Consider the following 19254-nt stretch of genomic DNA (forward strand, 5'->3'; position numbering starts at 1 on the left):
ATTTTATAAATACAAAAAATAAAAAAATTATAAAAAATTCTAAATCAATTCAACAAAACAAATTATTCAACCAAATCACAATTCTAAACCTATTATACAACCAAATCACAATCCTAACCAATCACCCTAACAAAAATCTATCAAAACTACACAAAAACCTAACAAATAGAACCTAAGAGAGTGGGATAGGGTCCTTACATGATTTGTGTAAGAGAAGAGGGAGATCGCCGGAGATATCGTCGGATTTCAGGGGGAAATCGCCGGAGAGAAAGAGAGGAGTCGCGCAGAGGAAGAAGAGAGAAATGGGGAAGAAGAAGGGGCTCGTGGTTATAAAACCTAGGGTCCGACGGACATTATCCGTCGGAATTCTAATTTCAATTTTCGCGAAATATTTGCCCGGTAAAATGAAAATATTCCGAGGAAATTCCGACAGATAGTAAAATATCCGTCGGAATTTCCTCGGAATATTCCGAGGAAATACCGAGGAACTAGTGTTTGGGGTTTCAAAACATCAATTTTTTTTGCCGTATTTCATTTCTTATACAATTGTAATGCATACCATTGAGGATTCTTTGTATACATGAGCATAAACCATGAAATAACAAATTTCAAAACTAATTGAAAGTATTCCCTTTACCGTTCATTAAAAGGTATAAGTGTTTCTCTTATGTTGCGAGATTTCGTTCATACAATCGGAAAAGTGTTAATTATACGGTAAGGAACAAATTTTTGACTTCATAATGAACGTAAGACACTTAATAAGGGTTATATAGGTGTTATTCAAACGGCAAAACGTTGTTTTCGGTTTAAAAACCCTATTTCCTCGGAATTTCCTCGGATTATTCCGAGGGAACTCCGAGGAAACCTCTTCTTCCTCGGAATTTCCTCGGAATATTCCGAGGAAATTCCGACGAACTAGTGTTTGGGGTTTCAAAACGTAATTTTTTTAAAAAAAACGCATCGATCGATGCGTTTTTGAACAAAAACAAATCGATCGATTACTAAGATGGACCGGGCCGTAAGATTGTGATCGATCGATGAGAGTATCCCATCGATCGATCGAGAATCTGAATTGTTCCTCGGAATGCCCTCGGAAAATCTTGTATGTTTTTTTAAAAACGCATCGATCGATGCGTTTTTGAACAAAAACAAATCGATCGATTACTAAGATGGCCCGGGCCGTAAGATTGTGATCGATCGATGAGAGTATTCCATCGATCGATCGAGAATCTGAATTGTTCCTCGGAATTTCCTCGGAAAATCTTGTATGTTTTTTTAAAAACGCATCGATCGATGCGTTTTTGAACAAAAACAAATCGATCGATTACTAAGATGGCCCGGGCCGTAAGATTGTGATCGATCGATGAGAGTATCCCATTGATCGATCGACAATCTGAATTGTTCCTCGGAATTTCCTCGGAAAATCTTGTATGTTTTTTTAAAAACGCATCGATCGATTACTAAGATGGCCCGGGCCGTAAGATTGTGATCGATCGATGAGAGTATCCCATCGATCGATCGACAATCTGAATTGTTCCTCGGAATTTCCTCGGAAAATCTTGTATGTTTTTTAAAAACGCATCGATCGAAGCGTTATAGAACAAAAACGCATCGATCGATTACCAAGATGGCCCGGGCCGTAAGAATGTGATCGATCGATGCGTTATAGAACAAAAACGCATCGATCGATGCGTGTTCGGAAAACAGAATTATAAGGCAAAACCCGACCTTTTTTGGATCTAAACCTTAGAACTCTCATCCCCTCCGATTTCCCCTATAATTCGCCCCCCTTTCTCTCTCTATAATCATCCGATTTGAACAATTTTGGGCTCTATTCCACTTGATTTTTCGAGCTCTACCTGATTCCTACACTCGTCTTCACCCTAAGACAGGTATACTCCGCGAATCTCCACATTCTGAAATCGTGTTCTTGAGCAATTTTTTGGGTTTTGTGAATTTCTTATTTCCGTGTTGATTCCTTGATCAAATATGCATGAAACAGATGTTTAAACATGGAATAGAACACAATTGTCTGTGATCAACGAGTTTGGAACATGATTTGAGATGATTTAGGGATTGAGAATTTTTTTCAATTTGTTTTTTTTTATCACAACTCGATTTCGCTTTTCATTTTCATGTTGCTTTGAGTTCTTAATTGATTATAACCATGTTGAGAGCAATGATTCTATTTTGTAGAGAATGAAGCGCACGAAAACATCAGCAAAGAAAAACACACAAGAAGAGGGTTCGTCTCAGCTGGAGAAGCAAAGGCCAAAGAAGTGGGATAAGTCTGATACCACCCACTACAACAACATGAAGAAGGTAGCCGTTCCGGCTACACAACTAGCATGTCCTGAGACGATGACAATATTGGGAATCAAAGCAGACATTGAAGGACTGTTCCAGAACATGGGTCTAGGCCAACTATGCAACCTCAACGAACCCACTTATCCGGAGTTGGTACGCCAGTTCATAGCATCCGCATACGTCACCCGTCCCGATGATAGCCATCAGGAAGGTTTTCTGGCATTCGTAGTGCAGAAAGTATACTATGAGGTATCTTTCACAGACCTCTGCGGACTATTTGGATTGAGTGCAGGGGAGAGGACATCTGGTCTTTATTGGACTTCAGAGCTGTTGAACTTCTGGGAAACGATTGGCACAGGGGTTTATAGATCTTCTCAGGCAAAGGAGTCACTTATCCGGAGCCCAGTACTGAGATATGCCACACGCCTCATTGGCTCATTGCTATACGGGACAACCACAGCCGCATCAGTCACGCAATGGGAGTTGTGCCTCCTGTACCAAGGTGTGAGGCATTTGCTACCGGCATTTGGAAACTCTACATTCCCACCTGCTACTGCCTTCAACATGGGAGCGGTGCTGGCCGCAAACTTAGCAGGATACAAGGGGAAAGTAACCAAATCCAAGAGCAATGCATGTGGATTTGGTGCAGTGATTACTCGGATCCTTAGACATGTGGGTGTAGACTGCGAGAACCAGCAGGTAGCACTGGACAGATCGAACAACATTGCTTGGAACTACCTGGATGTCATTTCTCTAGTAAGTAAGGAGTTCATAGCTGGTCCCCACTCGAGGATCCATCGGGATGGTCCTTACGTCTACGTATTCCAGGACCGAGCGAAGAAAACACTCTACTGCCACCTGCCTCAGATCGGCCTGACTGCTCTACTTTCAGAGGCTGCAGTTGAGTTCCTACCCCCTGCTACCGCACTAGTAGACAAGCCATCCTTCTTCACGCCAAAATATCAGACCAAAGGCAAGGGCGTGGTTGATGAAGAAGGACAAGATGAGGCTGCACAAGCCATTCCAGATGATTCACAACCCCATCAGCTACTCCCATCAGACTCCAGCCAGTACAAGCTGCAAGAGCTTCCACCGAACGCCACTTCGCGCCAGCAACAACATTGGAGAGATCAGAGCATAAAGACAAACAACGACATGCTACACAAGATCTGGGCTGCCATTTCACGTATCAGGCCGTGTCGTTGCCAAAAGGATGATGTAGTTCATCGGGACAACTCTCCATCCAGCTCTGGTTCGGGTTCGAGTGGTACACACAGGGTAAGAAAGAGGTCCAAGAGACCCAACGATGCAGGAACATCTGGAGCAGGAGACGAGGAGTAGGAGCTATCACCGGCTATTTTATTTTCTTTTCTATTCTAACGTTTTATGGTCTTATTTTCTGTTAATTTTGAACTGAGTTTTTTTTTAGGTTTCTTAATTATGAGTTCGTATTTCTTTTACATGGTTTCTTTGTTTTATTTGGTTGTGTTTTGTGTAGCTTTTAATTCGTATTCAGCTTTGCCTTGCTAGATAAACCAAATAACTATTATCCGAGGAAAGAGGTTATATCAAGTGTTCCTCGGAATTTCCTCGGTATTTCTTAAAAAAAAAAAAAAAAGTTCAATGGTAGTCTGTTTCCGAGTCATCATCACCAGATGAATCTGAATCTGGATCTTGGTGAAACTCTCCAATCACTGGTTCATCCTCTACGTGAACGACGGCTTCCTCTCCAAAGTCGGTTAAATCGACTACAAGGCCAACTCCAGCTAAATCTTCTGCTGCACTACAGTTGCCGGATGTGCTTGGTTGTAGTGGGTCTTCCAGCTCAGAACTTCCCTGAACTCGGCCTCTCGGGTTGAGTCTTGTAACAGTAACCCATGGATCATCTCTGTTCCTTACCCGGGGGTACTTGATATAACAAACCTGTAACATTTAGAAAAATTATAAATTAATACACATGATGATGAATCATTCTGAATAATTAACATTTAATTACCTGATCGGCCTGGGAAGCAAGAATGAAAGGATCATAATATTGCAGCTTTCGCCTCGAATTTACTGATGTAACACCAAATGCATCTGTTCTCACACCTCGATCTGGGGTGTTGTCGTGCCAATCACAATAGAAAACAGTACAGCGCAATCCAACCATGCCCAAATACTTGATTTCCAAAATCTCATGTATGTGTCCGTAGTATACATCATCTCCTGATGCAGAACAAACGCCAGCATCATAAGTCGTACTCGAACGTCTCCTCTTCTGAGTTGTGAATGCATATCCTCGAGTACAAAATCTCGGATATGACTTCACAACAAAGTTTGGTCCAACGACCATCTCACGTATCCAATCGTCAAATGTTTCACCTCTGGCCAAACCAGCAGACACCTATTAATAGCACATATATATATATTATATCAATAAATGTGAATTAGTATAAATATGTGATAAAATATATTTTAATTTGTTTAAAGCACTCACATAAGTAAACATCCATCCAGTAAATTCTCTCTGCTTCATTTCTTCTAGTTCGTCCTCTGTGGCGTATCTATACTCGAACCGCTTTTCTGCCATGAAAATCCTGTATATGATGACAATAATGTAATTAATTAAGATTTAAATTTCAACTTGTTAAAATAAAAATTTGTAAGCTCATTTATTTACCTCTCATATTGAAGAACGTCTTCGCAGTTGGTGAGCAAATATGTTTGCAAATGACTGCGCTCCTGCTCAGTAAGTCGACGGTCCTTTGGTTTTCCGCTAAGTCGTCCAACGTCTGTGAAAATGTCTGGAACCGTAACATGATATGTTGCCCGTTCGCCTCTATCATCATGCCGAGCAGGTCTTCTGTTTTTGGTCTGAACTTCTGCTGGAAAGTAGTACTCGGCAAAGTTTGAAGTTTCTTCATTGATCATCTGTGCGACTATAGAACCTTCCACCCTACTTAAATTTTTCACCATCTTCTTCAAATGGAACATATACCGCTCATACAGATACATCCATCTATACTGCACAGGACCACCAAGTTCCAATTCTCTTGCCAGGTGAATAACAAGATGCTCCATAACATCAAAAAATGAGGGAGGAAATATCTTCTCAAGGTTGCACTGAATCACGGCTATGTTAGTCTTCAAATTTTCAATACCTTCAAGAGTCACTGATCTCGTGCATAAATCGCGGAAGAAACCACTTATCCCTGCAATTGCTTCATGAACATTTCGTGGTAATAGTTCCTTGAAGGCGAACGGAAGGAGGCGCTGCATCATTACATGGCAATCGTGGCTTTTCAAGCCAGTAAACTTTCCTTCCTTTCTGTCGATACAGTTACGCAAATTTGATGCGTAACCGTCTGGAAATTCCACATCGTTTGAAATCCAATCAAAGAACGCATCTTTTCCCGCTGCATCAAGTCGGTATATGGGAAAAGGAGCCCTACCATTCTCATCAACATGAAGTTCTGAACGAGCACATATATCGACTAAATCCAGTCTTGACTTCAAATTATCCTTTGTTTTACCTTGAACATTAAGGATCGTGTTCATGAGATTGTCAAAAAAGTTCTTCTCAATATGCATGACATCTAAATTATGCCTTAGCAGATGATCCTCCCAGTATGGCAGATCCCAGAAAATACTTTTTTGTGCCAGTTATGTAGTTCTCCAACAGCATCTACCGGAAAACGCTCATGTCCACCGACTTCTGGCGTCCTTTCTGCACCAAAATCTCTTAGTTGTATCTTCAAATCTTTCCCACAAATTTCCGGAGGTGGACTGTCAAACACCCTCTTGTTCTTCGTAAACAAATTCCTACTCCTACGATATGGATGATCAGGTGGTAGGAATCTCCTGTGACAGTCAAACCAACACGTTTTCCTTCCGTGCTTTAGTTGGAAAGCATCAGTGTTATCTTGACAATATGGACATGATAGCCTTCCATGCGTTGTCCATCCAGACAACATACCATATGCTGGAAAATCACTTATTGTCCACATTAGTACTGCCCGCATTTGAAAGTTTTCTTTACACGAAACATCGTATGTTTCAGCACCTTGAGCCCATAGTTGTTGCAACTCATATATTAGTGGCTGAAGAAACACATCAAGTGATCTCTTAGGATGCTCTGGTCCGGGAACGAGAATCGAGAGAAACAAAAACTCTCGTCGCAAGCACAAGTTTGGGGGGAGGTTGTATGGTGTAAGAATGACGGGCCATAGAGAATACTGTCTTCCACTCTTGCCAAACGGACTGAAACCATCAGTACATAATCCAAGGTAGACATTTCTTCTCTCATACGCAAAGTCGGGATACTTTGATTGGAAATGCTTCCACGCTTTTGCATCTGAAGGATGTCTGATCTCACCATCTGTTGAGTGCTCCGCATGCCATCTCATTGGTTGCGCTGTGCGTTCAGACAGATACAACCTCTGCAACCTTTCCGTCAAAGGTAAATACCACATCCTTTTATATGGCACTGGAACTCTTCCACTCGTATCTTTATAACGAGGCTTTCCACAAAATTTGCATGTAACCCGCTGTTCATCCGCCCTCCAATAAATCATGCAGTTGTCGCTGCATACATCTATTACCTGATACGATAAACCAAGACCAGCTACGAGTTTCTGAACCTCGTAGTATGAACCAGGAGCTACATTATCCTCGGGTAGAATACCTTTTACAAAATCAGCAATCGCATCCACACAGTCTTCAGCCAAATTATAATCTGTTTTAATGCCCATCAATCTTGTAGCAGATGATAAAGCTGAATGACCATCTCTGCAACCTTCGTACAATGGTTGCTTTCCAGCATCCAACATATCATAAAATCTCCTAGCTTCTGCATTGGGTAAATCTTCCCCTCTAAAATGATCATTTACCATCTGCTCAGTACCTACACCATAATCTACATCCGTTCTAATTGGTTCTTCTAATCTAACCGCTGGCTGAGGTTCACTAGTACTACCATGTTCATAATCAGTTTCCCCATGATGATACCAAATTTTGTAACTTCGTGTAAACCCACTCAAATATAGATGAGTCCAAACATCCCACTCTTTAATAACCTTTCTATTTTTACAATTAGAGCAAGGACATCTTAACATACCTGTTTTTGCTTCCGGTTGTCGGTGAACTAACCCCATGAATTCAGTTATACCTCGTTGGTATTCTTCCGTAAGCAATCTCGTGTTCGGATCCAAATGAGGTCGATCGATCCAAGAACGAAAATAATTTGAAGAAGACATATTTTTTATGAATCAAATTCGTGTGTAAATAGAGTAAGAGGGAGGATGAAGATATGAAGTGAATGAAGAGGAAGAGGAGTGCTTGTATTTATAGTTTAAATCCTGCCGACATACCGAGGAAATTTCGACGGAATTCCGACAGACAAAACTAGTTCGTCGGAATTTCCTCGGAATTTTGTAAAATCCCCCAACGGCTATAATATTTCCTCGGAATTCATCGGTTTTTTCCAAGGAACACAGTTTTCCTCGGAATTTCCTCGGAATATTCCGACGGACTGTAGTTTCCTCGGAATTCCATCGGTATATTCCGAAGAAATTCCGAGGAAACCCAATTTTGTGTTTCCTCGGAAATTCCTCGGTATATTCCGAGGATTTCATTTTCCGTCGGAATGTCCGTCAGAATATCGATGTTTTCTTGTACTGATTGTATAATGTTGAACAATACTTAGGTTCACCTCTACGGTGAATGGTTAAATTCACCACACTCTTCGTAACCAACCAAAATGCCATCTAAGAATACTTTAAAAAGACAATAAAAATAAAAATTAAATAGCTGGAAAAAAAACAACACCGACATTAATTAGCGCCATCTGCAAAATTCTAAATTCTAAAAACCTAAATTCTAAAACCATAAACTCTAAATCCAAAACACTAAACCATACACTCCAATCCTAAAATCTAAACCCTAAATCTTAAACCCTAAACTCAAACTCTACATAATAAACCCTAAATCCTAAAGCCTAAACTCAAAACTCTAAACCCTAAACCCTAAATCCTAAAATCTAAACCCTAAAGCCTAAACCCTAAACCCAAAACTTTAAATCTTAAACTCAAACCCTAAATCATAAACCCTAAATTCTAAACCCTAAACCCAAAACTTTAAATCTTAAACCCAAACCCTAAATCATAAACCCTAAACCCAAACCTCTAAACCGTAAAACTTAATCTTATTAACTAGCATATGTGTTTACAGTTTAGAGGTTTGGGTTTAGGGTTTAAGATTTAAAGTTTTGGGTTATGAGTTTAGGATTTGAGTTTAGGGTTTAGGATTTAGGGTTTAGATTTTAAGGTTTATTGTTTAGAGTTTTGGGTTTAGGGTTTAGATTTTAGGATTTAAGGTTTATTGTTTAGAGTTTGGGTTTAAGGTTAACGATTTAGGGTTTAGATTTTAGGGTTGAGATTTATGGTTTAGTATTTCGGATTTAGGATTTATGGCTTTAGAGTTTAGGTTTTTAGACGGCGTTAATTAATGTCGGTGTTGTTTTTTTTCAGCTATTTTTTTATTTTTATTGCTTTTTTTAATTATTCATATATGGCACTTTGATTGGTTATGAAGAGTGTGGTGAATTTAACCATTCACCGTAGGAGTAAACCTAAGTATTCTTCTATAATGTTAACGTCAGAGAAGCCCGAAAAGGGAAAGGAAAATAAGGGCAAACGCATCAGTGCATTTTAGTGAGTCTCTTGGAAATATAAATAACAGAAAATGAAGAATTGAGCAAAAAGATGAAAATGTAAAACTAAATGTAAAAGAAAATCGTTCTTGTTTAAGATACTCTTAACAATTTTTTGAGAAACTGGTTTAGCACATGTCACTCATCTATTGATTAGTATTAAAAAGCCATTCACAAGTTAGTTTAAAATTTTAATAGGAGTCTCTCCCGATAATATTCAGAAAGAAAAAGAGGAGAAATAACAATAAAGAAGAAAAGAAAAGAAAGTTGTGTTGTGAAACTTAGGATTTAGAGCTGTAAGTTTCTGTATATTATTAATGAATAAGTGTTCTTTTTATATAAGGGTTACAAGAGAGATAAATGGAAATACAAGAATATGAAAGATTACAAATCATAAACATAAAGGGAAAAGGAAATAGGGTTTTTTTTTTCTCTAACTAAAGTAAGCCGCCTCTCTCTCTCTAAGGTTGGGCTGTCTCTCTCTCTAAGTGTATGGACATCCATCAATTGATTTATAACACTCTCCCTTGGAAGCCATAACCATACATGAATTGTAATACGCTTAATGTTGCCTCATTAAGACCTTATCAGGAAAACCTAGTGGGACAAAACCATGATGAAGGAAAAAGAGGACAAAACCATGATGAAGGAAAAAGAGTACAACACGTACTACTCCCCCTGATATGAACCTCAGTGGAGGTCTTTTAGCCTACGCATCCGAATCTGATGCGTGAGCTTCTTGAACGTGCAGGTAGGAAGTGCTTTGGTGAATAGGTCAGCTGAATTGTCACTTGATCGTACTTGGACGACCTGGACCTCACCGGCTTTCTGAAGCTCGTGAGTAAATAAGAACTTAGGCAATATGTGCTTCGTCCTATCACCTTTTATGTAACCGTCCTTGAGGTGAGTAATGCACGCAGCATTGTTCTCATACATCACGGTTGGCTCTTTGTCCTCGGACATCCCGCAATCAGCTCGGACGTGTTGGGTCATCGACCTCAACCAAACACACTCGCGGCTGGCCTCATGTATGGCCAAGATTTCCGAGTGATTAGATGAAGTGGCCGCGATGGTTTGTTTCATGGAACGCCATGAAATGGCTGTACCTCCATGTGTAAAGACATATCATGTCTGTGATCGAGCATGATGTGGATCTGATAGATATCCTGCATCAGCAAAGCCAACTAAACCATCTTTGTTATGGTTAGTATAATATAGACCCAAGTCTTTCGTTCCTTGCAGGTAACGAAGAACGTGTTTGATCCCATTCCAGTGCCTCTGGGTCGGACAGGAGCTAAACCTAGATAGTAGGTTCATGGCAAAGGCTATATCAGGTCGTGTGTGAGTTGCCAAGTACATTAAAGCTCCTATGGCACTGAGATATGGCATTTAGGGACCTAGGACATCTTCATCGTCCATTTTGGGACGAAATGGATCAGTGTCCAGACCGAGAGATCTCACGACCATGGGACTGGTCAGAGGATGGCAATCGGCCATATTAAACCTCTTTAGTACATTTTCTGTATATGCCATTTGATGCACAAGGATACCATCATTTTTGTACTCAAGTTGTAACCCCAAACAGAATTTTGTTTTCCCGAGATCTTTCATCTCAAATTCTTTCTTAAGGTATTCAACCGTTTGGGAAATCTCTCCAGAGGTTCCAAGGATGTTCAGATCATCAACATATACTGCTATGATCACGAACCCTTGATTTTCGAATTTCTTAATGAAAATAAATGGACTGATAGGGTCATTTCTATATCCCTCTTTTACTAGGTACTCACTGAGTCTATTGTACCACATCCGTCCGGATTGTTTCAGTCCATAAAAAGATTTATTCAACTTAATACAATGTTGTTCTCGAGAACTCTCTTTGTTTTTCAATTCGATACCTTCTGAGACTTTCATGTAAATTTCATTATCCAGTGGACCATATAGGTATGCGGTTACAACATCCATTAACCGTAAATCTAGACCTTCTCTCACGGCCAGACTCATTAGGAATCTGAAGGTCGTAGCATCCACCACAGGGGAGTATGTCTCCTCATAGTCTATTCCAGGTCTCTGTGAGAATCTTTGTGCAACAAGTCGTGCTTTGTATCTCACAACTTCGCCTTTCTCAATTCTCTTTCTCACAAAGACCCATTTGTATCCCACTGGTTTGATATCATGAGGTATCCGGATTATTGGACCAAATACACCTCTTTTTCTCAGTGATTCTAACTCCACGTTTATGGCTTCTTTCCATTTAAGCCAATCTGGTCGTTGCATGCATTCATATATAGACGTGGGTTCATAATCCTCATTATTCATAAGTTCAAGTGCTACTTCATAAGCAAATATATCATCCATGTCGACATGTTTTATGTTCCACTGTTTCCCAGACAAGACATAGTTTATTGAGATCTCATTATTATCTGCACCATCAGTACCATGAATCTTGGCGTCCCAAGAATCATTTTTTGGCACATCAGGGCCGGCCACATCACGGGCTGGATCGGCCGCGGCCATGTCTGGTGTCTTATGAACCTTGGTTTCATTTTCTGCACCTTTCTTTGTTTTCCGAGGGTTCTTATCTTTGGAACCTATTGGTCTACCACGTTTCACATGTTGTCTAGACTCTGTAGCAACTTGATTGTGTCCTTCTTGAACATCAATTCTTATTGGTGCATTAGCAGCTGGTATATATGACTTTGTCATTTTTTCGGGTCAGCAAAGGAATCTGGCAATTGATTAGCTAGCTTTTGTAAATGAATGATCTTTTGAACTTCTAGATCACATTCTTGAGTTCGAGGATCTTGCCAAGTTATGGATGTTTGATTCCATGAGATTTCTTTTACCATTTTACTGCTATCTCCCCCAAATGTTGGAAGTTCGGATTCATTAAAATGACAATCCGCGTATCTGGCCTTAAATAAATCACTTGTAGTTGGCTCGAGATACTTTAAAATCGTGGGGGAATCAAATCCAACATATATCTCCATCCTCCTTTGAGGTCCCATCTTTGTTCTCTGTGGTGGAGCTATTGGAACATAAACGGCACAGCTGAATATCCTAAGATGGGATACGTCTGGCTCATGACCCGTAAGTAATTTTAATGGGGAATACTTGTGTTCACTGGATGGCCTGATGCGTATGAGCTCGGCCGCATGAAGGACAGCGTGTCCCCACGCTGAGACCGGAAGTCTCGACCTCATGAGTAATGGTCGAGCTATGAGCTGTATGCGTTTTATAAATGATTCGGCCAAGCCGTTCTGTGTATGTACATGTGCCACGGAGTGTTCCACACTTACCCCCATGGACATACAATAATCATTAAATGCTTGGAAAGTGAACTCACCAGCATTGTCTAGACGTATAGTCTTTAAAAGAAAATCTGGAAAATGGGCTCGTAATCGAATTATCTGAGCAAGCAACCTAGAAAATGCTTGGTTTCGGGATGATAGGAGACAGACATGCGACCATCTAGTGGACGCATCAATGATGACCACGAAATATCGAAATGTCCCACAAGGTGGGTGAATTGGTCCACAGATATCTCCTTGAATCCTTTCCAGAAAGTTTATTGTCTCTTTAGTGACTTTAACTGGTGATGGCCTAGAAATGAGTTTCCCTTGGGAACAAGCAACACAAGATAGGGGCTTAGGGATGATTCGTTTCTCTTTAAGGGAATGGCCGTTTGAGTTCAGGATCAGTTTACGCATCATGGTCGAACCGGGATGGCCAAGCCGGTCGTGCCATAAAGTGAAGTTGTCGATTGCCTCTTTGTTAAAAGTGGCATTGGCCTCGATCATACTGACTTTAGTATGGTAAAGACCAGTAGATAGTGCGGGTATGTATTCTAAGACTTTCTTATGACCTTGGGCGAGATCAATGATCTGGAGGAACTCTTTGTGTCATTCGCCCTTGGTTTCAATATGATAGTCATTCAATCGAATGTCTTTAAATCTTAATAGACTTCTCTTAGAGTTGGGTGAATACAAGGCATCTGATATCTCAAGATGTGTACCCATAGGCAACAGGATATTGGCCTGGTCGTGCCCCTCTATGAGACTAGCAATACCCGCAATGGTGGAGATGGTGGCGGTTTTCAGAGTTAGGTTTATGAAGTATCTCTTATCTTTTAAGATCGTGTGGCTTGATCCACTGTCCACAACGAGTACATCCTTGTTCTCGTTCATTTCTAAAACAAGATTCAAAAGGATGCTACTTAGAGACTTCATATATAAAGGAAACTTTTATTTTTTTATAGGTCTTTAAAACAAGTTCAAAATAAAAGACAACATAGAAATTAAAACACCAAAACACAGAACACAAAATTTCCGATTATAATATCGAAATCATACTTTAGTCTTTAAGACAATCTGAAGTTTCATAATCCATAAGATCGTCCTTCTCATGATCGAAGTCTTTTTCATTGTCTTGATAGATCATGTGGGCTTCAGGATTCTTCCCTTTCAAACTCTCTTGATAGAGATCAACTAGATGCTTGGGAGTCCTACAAGTCTTAGCCCAATGATTGCCCATACCACATCTATGGCACACTGATTTACTTGAGTTGGTCGAGTGTTGAGGTTTGAACGAAGATCCACGGCCGCGACCATGGCCTCTTCCAAATGAGCCACAATCACATCCATAATCTCGTCCATTCTGATTCCCTCATATGTGGCCAAAGGAACTTCGGCCACGGCCACGTCCGTTTCTACTTCCTCGACCACGGCCATGATAGTCGTTTCTTTGGACATGGTGGGACTCTTTATTGTCCTCAGTGGTGTGTGCTTCAAGTGGTGCTGCTGAGCCAACAGGTCTCATATCACTGTTTCTCATTAATAACTCATTATTCTGCTCAGCAAGCAAGAGACAAGAAATAAGATCAGCATAGGTCTTAAAATCTTTCTCACAGTACTGTTGTTGTAACAACACATTGCTTATGTGGAAAGTGGAAAAGGTTTTCTCAAGCATATCCTCATCCATAATAATTTCACCACACAGTTTCAATTTTGAAACGATCTTAAACATGGCTGAGTTGTACTCGTCCACGGACTTATAGTCTTGGATTCTTAGATCTCTCCAATCAGACCGAGCCTTAGGTAAGATCACCGTTCTCTGGTGATCATATCTCGATTTCAATTCGTTCCAAAGATCTAGTGGATTCTCAATGGTTAGATATTGATCTTTGAGACTCTCAGCTAGATGATGACGAATGATCATGATGGCTCTGTAACGATCCTTCTCATTAGGATTACTGTTCTCAGTGATACATTCACCGAGACCCTTGGATTTCAAGATGATCTTAGCATCGAGCGCCCACTGAAGGTAATTGTCTCCAGATAGATTAAGGGCAGCGAAATCAAGGTTGTTTATTTTCGACATCTGAAATCATAGATTAATATTTTAGATCTTTAGTAATAGTTTTTAAGTTTAAACGATTAGAGTTTTAGGTTCAAACAATCAAACAATGCCTCACGGCCAAGATCTATGCCTTACGGCCAATGAGTAAGCCGCACGGCCAAGTTAAGCCACACGGCTATGGATGCATTCGGTTCACTCTTATGCATTTAGTTTTTTATGTAATTGCAATCCTAACATGGTTTCTATCAGGTCATACATGATGCAATCAAAACAGACAAACACTCGGCCAAGCAAAAGAACAAGCCACACGGCTATTTAATTTGATTCAATGTCATTCCTAAAGTTCTAAGTGTAATTGCAATCAATCAATGTGATCAAGTTATGGTATGAATGCAACAAGGCCACACGGCCACGAGTATGATCAGATCTAGAAGAATTAACCTAGAATGCAACAAGGCCTCACGGCCACAATTTAAATTCGATTTCAAAATAATCTAGACTAGGTTATTAGGGTTTCAGTTTAAACAAGTCAAGTAATCTCAATTCATTCAGATTCAAGTTTAAACAATCTTAATCAATAGTTCTAGGTGATCAATCAATCAATCAAGATTCAATTTTAAACAATAAAAATCGATTTTTCAATTTTAGGGTTTTAGGGTTTTTTGAAAATTTTGATCTTTGATCAAAGGGATTTGATTTGAGATTCAAAACCTTTAAGGTTCTGATTTTAATTGATCAATGGATCAATCTCGTTTTTAGGGTTTGGGGATCGAACTTATAGAGCTTCGATTTACTCATCGAACTTTTAGAGCTTCGATTTACTCATCTAGGGTTTTGATCTATTATCCTATGGTTTTCATCTTAGAGATTATATTTTAGGGTTTCATTCTTTACAATCAACCAGATTCGATTTCATGTTTTCAGAATTCGAATTACCTTTAGGTTTTGAAGATTGTAGAACCGGACCACCAAGAGAACCTCGAGCTGGACGATCGGACGCGAGCTGGACGCGAGCTGGAACGAGCTGGAACGGTCGTGTGCTGAGGCGTGAGCTGGAACGGGACGCTTCTGATCGGGAACGCGAGCATGCTGCTTCCTATCGGGTCGCGAGCTGGCTGATCGGGGAACGCGAGCTGTAGCTGTCCGGGATGCAAGCTGAGAACGGATGGGGTCGTCTGAGCTGAGATCGGATGGGGCTGAGATCGGATGGGGCTGAGACGGGAATGCTTGCTGGAACGAACGGGACGTGATCGGGTTAGGGTTTAGGTGCGATCGGATTAGGGTTAGATGGATCGCCGGCTAGTTTAGGGTTTAAGGGTTTTGCGATTTTGGCTCATGGAGTTTAGAAACTATCGTGCTGATAACGTATTGTAAAACTTAGGATTTAGAGCTGTAAGATTCTGTATATTATTAATGAATAAGTGTTCCCTTTATATAAGGGTTACAAGAGAGATAAATGGAAATACAAGAATAAGAAAGATTACAAATCATAAACATAAAAGGAAAAGGAAATAAGGTTTCTTTTTCTCTAACTAAAGTAAGCCGCCTCTCTCTCTCTCCATGCCGTGGCCGCCTCTCTCTCTCTAGAGTTGAGTCGTCTTTCTCTAAATGTATGGACCGGTTATAGACCGGACCGGTTATAGACCGGACCGATTATGGACATCCATCAATTAATTTAGAACAAGTTGGTAAATTAGTTTACTCATTTTTTTTTATAGTTCAACCAAACGTCCACGTGACAACGGCGTCATTATGCTTTCGTTGCTGTCACATACTCTACTCTGTCTTTAGCGACCAAATTAACAACAGCCGTCGAAATAAGAAGAATATTCGTATATGTGTACGAATTCTAATTAGGCTTCTTGGTGCACTACAAGAACATAATAATGATATGCTACTTTTAAATTTATGTTTTACACTATTATAGTTATAGGACCATGATTAACCCGGGTTCTTAGGATGAGGTTCTTAATTTTGGCTAAGAACCGTTTCTTAACTTTTAACTAAGAAAATCTAAAAACTGTCTCTTAAATAAGAGATATAAGAGTCGGTTCTTAGCCGGAAAATGTAAAAAAATTAAAAAATAAATAAAAAAATGTCAAATCATGAGTTAAAAATTCTAAATTAAGACCACGGATTAATCATGCTCTTATAGTTATGATGCTTTTTCAAGATGTGCTTTATCAGATCTCCTCCACAGTGAGGTTCCTGTACAAACGTTTTAAGGGCATCTCCATCTCTACTCCATTTTTTCCTCTAAAATGGAGTAAAAGTAAATATGGAGTAAGGAATGCTCTAGTCCAACTTCATATTTCACTTCATAATGAAATTTACTCCATAAATAGAGTAATCTATTTTTTGTTTGTTCATCACTCCATTATGGAGTAGAAAATAGAGTAGGACTGAAGCAATTTTACTCTATTTTCACTTTTATTCTATTTGGAAGAAAAAATGGAATTTTAAATCGGAGATGCTCCAATAGACCAACTTGTTAAATAATGATGATTAATAAGAGTAAAATAAAACCCCGTAAGGTTGCATGGGGTCATCGCTGATTAATCGTCTGATAATTTATTGACTCTGGTACAAAAAGGTTGTTCTTTTGTTGACACACTAACTCTTCGGCTAATGAAAAAAAACTGCATATTTTCATAATTTCGTTATTTAGAAGATCACTAAATCAAAAACAAAAATGTTGTATATGTACAAGTATTGATATAGGATGCACCAACTTCTCAGCCACGGCAACAAATCAACAAAACAACTGAAAGTTGTAGAAATTAGTTAGGCCAGGGCTCAGTGTGTTGTTTTCTCAAAAACAAAAATGTTTTAATAGTGAAAAGCGCGATGTCAGAAAAAAAAAAGGTGAAAAGCGCCAAAATAGCTAAATTTGGAAATCTGTAGACCTTCCATTTATTCTAGCTTTTTTTTTTTGAGCAACCCATTTATTCTAGCTTTGTTTTGACCCTATCGAAACAAATACGGACGTACAAAATATCTTCTACAGTTAAATACTTCAGAATATATTTGCAATCAGCAGTACTCGCTCATTCTTACGTACTTCGGATTATATATCTAATTCATGTTGGCAAATAAGAGCATTTATGACTTAATCTGATATGATATGTAAAAATATCTTAATGGATCATGAATGCAGTATTTTAGGTTATGAATTTTATACGAATCCGAGTTTAAGCTGGGATACCCAAATATCCGAACAAAAATACAAACCCGAATATCTGAGAAGTACCCAAAATAGTATTTATAGCTTAAATAAGTAATTAAATTATTCAATGTCATATTTATTTTGATGTTTTATGTAATGACTCCGAATTATTATTAACCAAACCGAAATGAATTTGGATCTAGAATATATCTTAAAATTTATAAAAACTATCCGAACCTCAAATATTATTAGTCAAACCCAAACATATATAAATTCGAATGTAACCTACCAAACTAAACCCAAAAATCCAATGTGAACTCAAATTGGTCGAACGGTCACCATTACGGTATAACAAGTACGATTAAAAATCAGAACCAACAAACAATATCAACATACAAACTCATACAACATCAAGAGTTCGGATGTTACAAAACAGTTTTATTATTGATAAGTCGAAACAAAAATTATCCCTAGTTTATTCTTGATTTGGAATTATGAATCCATCATTAAATATTACAAATGTGTATATATTATAAAATAATTTCAAAAATGCATATAGTAGTGTAATGTATTAAATGAAGCTAGCAGCTATTAAGTTTTAGGCTCATCGTTCTTGATGGCATGACCAACTCCGGGGCTATGTCCTGGTGTCGTAGGCTTGAAGTCATCTCCTTTCTTATGACCCATACCGGGACTGTTTCCTGGAGTAGTAGGTGCGAAGTCCTCCGTAGTTCCGGTTTTAAAATGATCTTGACCGTCCATTTTTGGCGATTTTCTTTCTTCCGTGGGCTCGAAGTTATCTTTAAGCCCTTCAACATTTGCACTCCCTTTCTTGTGGCCCATCCCAGGACTGTGTCCCGGAGAAGTAGGTGCGAAATCGTCAGTCAATCCGGTTTTGAAATGAGACTGACCGTTCGTTTTCTGCAGCATTCTTCCTTGCGTGGGCTTGAAGTTATCTTCAACCCCTTTAACATTTGCATGTCCTTTCTTATGCCCTATCCCGGGACTGCTTCCTGGAGAAGTAGGTGCGAAATCGTCTGCAATTCCGGTTTTGAAATGATCTTGGCCGCTGGTTTTTTGAACTTTTCTTCCTTCCGTGGGTTTGATGTCATCTTGGAACCCTTCAACATTTGCATTACCTCTTTTATGTCCCAAACCAGGACTGTTTCCTGGAGAAGTAGGCACAAACTCATCTGTAGATCCAGCTTTGAAATGATCTTGGCCGGTTGTTTTCCTCAACTTTCTTGCTTCAGTGGTGATCGGTGCTTGATCAAATATTATCGATATGATAATAGTTCTCAAAATGAGAGCGAATAGCTTCATGTTTCCTTCTTGTTTTAAAGGAATTTAGAGCTCAGGTTTATGAGTTTGTATATATGAGTAATACTTGTGTTTGGGTCTGAAGTAAGAATGCCCCAAAGGTGTTGTATTTATAAGGCCATGAGATTGTTTATGTTGCCATTCGTTGAATTTAAAATGTGTGGACAGTGACAACATTGATTGATTTTGGACCGTCTATTTATTTATTTAAGAATAGTGATTTACACTACAAAGTGTTCATGTAATTATACCAAGACCGTCTTAAATTTTTTGAAGGTTTCTGTTTTAAAATGAAAAACAAAACGTTCAAATATATTCAGTCACATGCAAATGTAGCTAAAATATGTAATGTTCGAAATTTTGAATGTCACAATCGAATCCTCTCTCAAATTGTGAAAATAATATCATACTCTCT

The 19254-nt window shown here is 39.2% G+C and overlaps 1 protein-coding gene across 1 annotated transcript; it reads right to left on the reverse strand.

The window, feature by feature from the left end:
* Positions 1 to 17671: 17671 nt before the first annotated feature.
* LOC106379934 (precursor of CEP9-like) lies at positions 17672 to 18929 on the reverse strand. The gene has a single exon (XM_013819781.3). It carries the CDS (start codon positions 18840 to 18842, stop codon positions 18111 to 18113), a length of 732 nt encoding a protein of 243 aa, XP_013675235.2. The 5' UTR covers positions 18843 to 18929; the 3' UTR covers positions 17672 to 18110.
* Between the last annotated feature and the right edge of the window lie 325 nt (positions 18930 to 19254).

This window comes from Brassica napus, chromosome C8 (genome assembly GCF_020379485.1).
Source record: "Brassica napus cultivar Da-Ae chromosome C8, Da-Ae, whole genome shotgun sequence".
Lineage (NCBI taxonomy): Eukaryota > Viridiplantae > Streptophyta > Magnoliopsida > Brassicales > Brassicaceae > Brassica > Brassica napus.

What these genes read in the sequence shown, in the direction of transcription:
- LOC106379934 (XM_013819781.3), bottom strand. Translation starts at nt 18,842, where the DNA reads ATGAAGCTATTCGCTCTCATTTTGAGAACTATTATCATATCGATAATA.